General features: G+C 34.1%; 1 protein-coding gene across 2 annotated transcripts in view; it reads left to right on the top strand.

Annotated features, from left to right (window-relative positions):
• The window catches only part of LOC107667131 (MSS51 mitochondrial translational activator), an 11,650-nt gene extending 4,896 nt beyond the window's left edge, over positions 1-6,754 (top strand). For both annotated transcript variants that reach the window (XM_016458729.1, XM_016458730.1), the window contains exons 4-7: positions 583-707; positions 979-1,542; positions 5,364-5,457; positions 6,330-6,754. In XM_016458729.1, coding sequence (XP_016314215.1) covers positions 583-707; positions 979-1,542; positions 5,364-5,457; positions 6,330-6,519 — 973 coding nt within the window. In that variant the 3' untranslated portion in view covers positions 6,520-6,754. The remainder of the gene's footprint in view (positions 1-582; positions 708-978; positions 1,543-5,363; positions 5,458-6,329) is intronic.
• Positions 6,755-7,706: the final 952 nt, after the last annotated feature.

Consider the following 7,706-nt stretch of genomic DNA (forward strand, 5'->3'; position numbering starts at 1 on the left):
TTATTTAATATAATTTTATATTTTATAATATATAAATATACCATACTTGGCTATGTTACGTCGCTTTTTAATTATACATTAAAAAAATTCTATATATGTATTATATAAAATATCAAACAAAAAAATAATAATAATCATGTACGACATAAGTGTATACTTATATTATGCTTATATATTCCATTACATATGTGTGTGTGTGTGTGTGTATGTAGCAATATTAAACAATATAAATAAAAATTACATTATAGTATATATTTATATTCTCTCTTTTTATTGTATTATATATCATCTTATCATACTTGGTTGTGTCTCTTTTTGTCTTTGCTGGCTGTTCTCTTAAAACCTGATCCGAATTTTTAGCCTTTGTGTAAAGGGGAAATGTTAACGACAGAGTCACACACATCGCATGACGCCGCCAGCACAATAAAAACTTAAAGTACTGAAATGATGAGGGCAGCTGCTAAAAAGGGCACGGACCTTTTTATCTGTCTGCTGAAGCCTCGACTCATAAGTGTTGATGTTATGCAATACTTTTAGCGCTAGCTTGCTTTAACTCTTCAGCATCTCATTTTGTGCTCCCAGGTGTCTGAACGTGTATTACTGCAGTAAAGACTGTCAGAAGAAGGACTGGTCTTTGCATAAGAAGTTCTGTAAGATGCTCCATAAGGTCTCCATCGACAGGCTGGTGGAGTGGCTCATTCACACAGGTCAGAGGAAACCGTGTGTACAGTGCTGGCCAAAATGATTAAAACACAAATCTCACTGGATTATTACAATTAATGGCAAAATGAATGTTTGGAAATGTAAACTGATATTTCCTGCTGACACACTACAGCAAAAGATAGAAATAACTGACTTAAAACCGTTTTTAGCTGCTGAAAATAGTAGTGTTCTAATCATTTTGGCCACCACTGTGTGTGGTTGGAGTTGTGAGAGGTTGCTAAGTAACATTCTGTCAATCATCCTGTGCTCCAATAGGAGAACTTCCTTTCCCTACGGAGGCGTGGTCTCGGCCCGCTAAAGACATCAGGTGTTGGGATGACTGGGTCTCCATGCAGGGAGATCTGACGCCCCGTCTGGACACAATCCTATCCGGACAAAACATGACAGACCTCTGGACCAATGCCTGCAGGCCGCGGCCGGAGGAGGCGGAGCTTCGTAAGTCTGTGTGGCGAGTGTGCAGTGAGTTCTTCTCTCGGTCGCTGACGCTGGGCCTGGGGATTCAGATGGCCCGTCTGGACCCGTATTCCCGTCCTCTGACCGTACACCTAGTCGGGGCCGGTCACAACGAGACCCTGGGAGGCAGAACCACAGACATGGACGAGCTCGGCCGCATGTTCCTGGGGCACCAGGGGCTGGAGGTGGTGATGGTGGGGCCCGAGGTGGTTCAGGGGCCCATCATGAGGCCCCCGCTGAGGGCGTTTGGACCCCGGGGAAAGGTTTACATCAGCGCTTACAAGGGCCTCTATCATCAGTTCTGGGAGGAAATTGTGGAGAAAGGAGAAGCTGCCAAACCAGATCTAGTGATCGGATTTCATCCAGGTACAAATAAACAATATTTTATCTAATCATTAACTACACACATCATAAACCCCTTTTAGGCAAGTACCATTTATGTCACAATATATTTTAATAAGACTGAATTTGTATTTAACCTGATGATCACAGGTTTAATAAAAAGACATGTTAAGTTTCTAATTATAACACCGCATGTCCACGGTTATTCAAACAACGAACAACTTATACAGCGAGCAAAGAAAAACATTTACATTATCAAAGAATAATCACTGACTTCAGTCTAGCGTGAGTGTAAGCACTCTAAAAAAGCTCCAGTTATGATCAGTGATGCTGTCAATGTAAAAAAAAACATTTTCTTGTTTCTGAATTCGCCATGAGTGTGGAATTCAGTGAGTGAGCGCGCGCAATGACCAACACTCCAGCGTTCCAGAGATGAAATCTGAACGCCTCTGACTTGCCAAAATCAACAGAATCGTGTGTGATTGGTTATAATGCGCTGTAAAACTCTTGAAAAGAAATGCACCATGCGCAGATCTAAATTTAATGCCGCAATAGACTTTCATTTAATTTTCACTTTATTCGCGACACACGCTCTGCAAATTTTTAAGTTTTTCAAAGTTTACATACAACTTGCAGAATCTATTTTATAGCTCTATAGATCATATAGATCTATATTAAAGGATGGTTGGTATTATATTAATCAATTTAATATAAACGTGTGGCTAGTTGACTAGAAAATCTTTAGTCGGGGGTAGGGCTATACGGTGACCGTGATTTCACCAAGTACAACATGTTCCAGGATCAACATCCTTGTTGATCCTGGAACAACATTCCCATCAACCAATCAGAATTGAGAGATAACTTTTCAGTAAGTATCTGTTTTAGGCTTATGATCAGGGTTAGGTGCTTCTACACCCTTGTTAATCAGCTATCATTTCACACTGATTTTAGGAATAAATTATGGGTAGGGTTAGGTTTAGGGGTAGGGATTGGGTTAAGTCTGTATTTTTGGACAGTAATGTTAATCCAGGATCAACAAAAGATGTTGATCCAGGGACATGCCTTACTTGGCAAAAGCACGGCGACCCCTACCTGGCACAAGGAACTGATCCATTTTTAAAATAAAATGCTGTGACATCTCGAAAAGTGCGCCTGCTAATCAGGTCACGTTATATTACATTGCACGAGTTATGCATGCGTAATGAGTCAAATGTTTTTATTTTATTTCTTTTTTTTTTATGTGTGTGTGTGGGTGCTATGGGGTTGCTTTGGTCTTTCTTGGGGTGCTGAAGCAAAAAATTATAAAATAATTCTTATAAAAAATTCTGTATCTATTTTTAGGTGGCACACCCGTGGCTATGCCCCAGAGTTGAAACAAAGTTTTAGTAATTTTATTATTTTTATTAGTTTTTAAACATATTTCTCTTTAGCTTTAATTAATATTTTTTTCAGTTTTAGTTTTGGTAATTGTAGTACTTCAGCTTAGACTTTTTTAAAATTTAATTTTAGTGGAAAAAGCAACATTTCTCATTTTTGCTTAAGTTCCTAAGTTTTGTTTTATCATCTAATACTTTTTTATTTTATTTTATTTTTTCAGCTTTATTTCAATTAATGAAAACTAATGAATAATTCTTAATTGTTTTAAGTTCAAAAGCATTGAGGATCGTAGGCTCACAACATCAAACCTCTATGCATAAAAAAACGAATTAACCTTAAAGCACACAAATTTATATAATAGAAAATAATAAGCAGTAGCCTAATTAACAAAATATTGCACTACAAAAAAAGAAATGAATCAGTGAGTAATTTTTTGAAGCAGTTCACTGAAATGAATAGCAGTGGTTTGTGTAGTGTGCTCAGTACAGTCTGAGGTGTTGAGGAGTTTACTAGGTTAGAGAGCTGACTTTCACTGCCTTCTGAAGACATTTGACCCTTTAAGCTCCAGTGGGGGTTTCGTTTCCATCTATAGATTCAGACAGTTGATTCTTTTAGGGAGATTCACTCTGTGGACGGGTGCCACTTCAGCAGCGCTGTAATTCATCGGTCTGACTTTTACTAGCTATGTGGACGTGCGTGTTAGAAAACACTGAACAACTTCAGTTCATTTAACAACAAAATGTTAAGACATTTTAACTTCGCCATGGTGGTGCATGTAGTGGTTAAATCCCAGGCTGGTCAGCAGAGGGTTGTTGGTTCTAATGCTGGATGTAAGATGAGCTGTAATAACTGAGGATCATCTCTGTGATGAATGAACTGGGAGTCGCTTTGAATCAAAGCATGTGCTAAATGAGCAGTTACTTATTTACTTAGCGGTAAAATTAACACTTGACAAGTGTCACCTGCAAAACTGGCTCGGCGACAGACGCTTGTGTCCTTAACCTTTACGTTTGTGAAAAATGTATCGCCAAATGTTTAGCTTGGAAGCGTATGGATTCAATGGATTCAGTATATATTGTGACAATTTGTAGACTTTAATTTAACTTTAATTTCATTTATAACATTTTATTTTATTCACTTTAAAATTCAGCTTTAATAAAACAGCTAAATATTTATTTGAAATAGGAATAATAAAATATTCTTTTGATTAAATACAATTTAATGGTTTCTAAGCTGGGTTATTATAGTTTTATAAAGTTATTATAAAACTAAAACTAAAATGATTACTTATAAAATAAATGTTAACTGAAATAAAATAAAATATAAAAAACATAAACTTTTTTTATTTATTTCAGCTAGTTGCCAAAGCAACATTTCTCCTTTTTATTTAGTTTAACTTTAAGTGCTAAAATAACTAAATTAATAAATAAAATTAATAAAAACTATATAGACATTTAAAACATTCATAAAACTAATAAATAAGACAAATACTTTATATAAATAAGAAAATATAATGAAAATAACAAGAAAAAATATAGTCTGATTCAAATATTAATGAAAACAATTAATAAAAACTGTATAGACAATAAAGAAATAATAAAACGAACAAATATGACAAATATATAAAAAAGAAAACATATCATTTAAATAAAGTCTAATTAAAAATATTAATGAAACCAATTAATAAAAACTATATAGACATTAAAAAATATTACAACTAATAAATATGACTATGACTAAAACTTGAACTAAAATTAAAATGGAAATAAATCAACAAGAAAATATAAAGAAAACATATATATGTATAAAGTCTAATTACAGAAAATATATAAATAAGAAAATATTAAAAAATACATGAAGTCTAATTAAAAATATGAATGAAAACTATATAATACACTGTAAAAAAAAAATCCGTAAAATTTACGGTAAAAAACCCGCAGCTGTGGTTGCCGGAATTTTACCGTACAAAAAACGGTAGCAACGTTTTAGTTTTTACGGTTTTAACTTAAATTTACAGTTAAATTAAATTCACGGTAATTTTTTACAGTGTAGTATATCAACGATACTAAAATTTCATTGATTTTGGAGCTTGCTTTTCATCCAAACAATTTCATATTGCTGAAAACCAAGTGAACTTCATGCACAAACACAATGCAAACGCACACAGCTCCATCATTCTCACCCTTTATAACACTGCTGTTTCTCTGGGTCCCTGACTGCTTAAATTTCCTCATATCCAAACACACATGACGACACTTCTAATCTGGGAAGAGGGGATATACACGCTATCAGTCACAAAGTGGAGACAAACAAACAGAGTGAGATTATCCAGCTAAACTCTGTGTGTGTGTGTGTGTGTGTGTGTGTGTGTGTGTGTGTGTGATCTGCAGCTGTCAGCTTCTGTCCTCTGTTTCTCGCTGTCTTTGTGAGCTGATGAGCCGGGTTTTGTTGTTTGTGGTCTGGTTCAGGGTTCCACGCGTCTCAGGGTTTAGGAGAGGGCTGGCTGCCCACATTACTGCTGCTCAGAGACTATAACATCCCATCCATCTTCACCATGTACAAGTAAGTGACACTCAGTCAAGTGTTTACATGCCATATCCCAGGCTTTTGAACTGACTTGAAGTAAATTCAGTTACTCAGTTTGATCGATTAACTTTCTATATACTTATTTTATTATATTTGTGTGTGTGTGTATATAAAATTGTGAGTATATATTATATTTTTATATTATATATATATATTATAATTTGAATATATTTTATCTTTACATATTATTCTGCATATTATTCTGTTCTATTCTGTTCCATTTTTATATAAAAAATTTTTGTGTGTATATATATATATATATATATATATATATAACTTTTTGTATATATTGTATTTTTATATATTATGAATTTTTTATATATTTTGATATATAATAAATGATAAATGATATATAAAATAAATGTTATATATTTATATACAGTATATTGTATTGCATTTGTATTTGTTTATTGTTATTTTACAACAGTACATAATAATAAATAAATAATATTTTAGTATTATTAATATTACCACAGCATGGTGTCAAGGTCATGGGTTTGATTCCCAAGGAATGCATAAAAAATGTATGCCTTTAAATGCCAGTCACTTTGGATTAAAGTGTTTACCAAACGCATACATTTATTTATTAATTCATTCATTGTTTTTTTGTTTGTGTTGGATTAATGAAACTCCTGTGTTGATTTTATTTGAATCACAATTAATCGGAAATTCCTCTTCCTGTTGTTCCAATGTAAATTTCACTGTAACATCATTCTGTTGGCCAATTAAATTCAAATGTAAAATATTTTGGCATTTAAAATTTTTGCCCAACCCTAGCAGACAAACACAGTCACAGGTTCCAGGATGATTGCTTCCCTCCAGTATCAGTCATTCATTCTCTGTTGCAGTGATGCTGAGCTCCAGTATTCACTGCAGATCCTCATAGAGCTGGAGATAGATGTTAAAGACACCGGAGCGAATCCCTTCAGCTCCCAGAAACCCGAGCAGGTCCAGTCCAGCCCAAACAAAGCCCCCAGCTACTGCAGCGCCTTTTATATTTACTTTCAGGGTCTGCTGGAGACACAACAGGAGGAGTAGACTCAGATCTTCGCTTTCATTCACTTATAAACCAGCTGAATGCATCTAAAAAATAACTGCAAATAACCCCCTAATTATGTCACTTGCTATTACAGTTTATTGTTTAAGAAATAAATGTTTCACGTAAAACTGCTGTTAAACTTGTTTGCAACACAATTTAGTGAACATTTAGCGCCTCCTAGTGCCGAAATCTGCCATGACATTTTCTTCATTCGCTCTTTAAAAGTTATATTATATTATATTATATTATATTATATTATATTATATTAGACACTGGCCTACAAAACCCGTCATAAGGGTCATTTTTTTTCATTGATATTGACTGAATAAATAAGCTTTCCATTGATGTATGGTTTGTTAGGATAGGACAATATTTGGCCGAGATCCAAATATTTGAAAATGTACAAAATATCTTCATGGAACATGATCTTTACTTTAATATCCTAATGATTTTTTGGCATAAAAGAAAAATCGATAATTTTGTCCCACAGAATGTTTTGTTGGCTATTGCTACACATATAGGCTACCCGTGCGACTTGTGACTGGTTTTGTGCTCCAGGGTCAAATATTATAAATAATCTTCATAATCATTCATTTTTTTATTTAAAACCAAAAGGTCTATTTTAATTCCTTAGTCAGAGCTTGTGCCAGATTTTTTATTAGGATATCTGTTTGTTTTAGTTTCACTTGAGTGATTATGTAATATGGAAGAAGCTTTATAAAGTTAATAAAAACATTTATATAAGCAAATAAAAAATGTGTCTATATTTATTTTTCTATAGGGCCTATTATTTATTTATTATAGGCTACATTGCTGAAGCTCAAACAGTACAGTATGGCAAGAAAAAATGTATGTCTTGTAGTGTAAAGTTGCTTTGGATAAAAGCGTTTGCCACCAAATCTATCTATCTATCTATCTGTCTGTCTGTCTGTCTGTCTGTCTATCTGTCTGTCTGTCTGTCTGTCTGTCCATCTATCTATCTATCTGTCTGTCTGTCTGTCTGTCTGTCTATCTGTCTGTCTGTCTGTCTGTCTGTCCATCTATCTATCTATCTGTCTGTCTGTCTGTCTATCTGTCTGCCTGTCTCTCTGTCTGTCTATCTATCTATCTATGTATCTATCTATCTATCTGTCTGTCTGTCTATCTATCTATCTATCTATCATCTATCCATCTATCCATCTATCTA

This window comes from Sinocyclocheilus anshuiensis, unplaced genomic scaffold (assembly GCF_001515605.1).
Source record: "Sinocyclocheilus anshuiensis isolate Anshui unplaced genomic scaffold, SAMN03320099.WGS_v1.1 scaffold415, whole genome shotgun sequence".
Lineage (NCBI taxonomy): Eukaryota > Metazoa > Chordata > Actinopteri > Cypriniformes > Cyprinidae > Sinocyclocheilus > Sinocyclocheilus anshuiensis.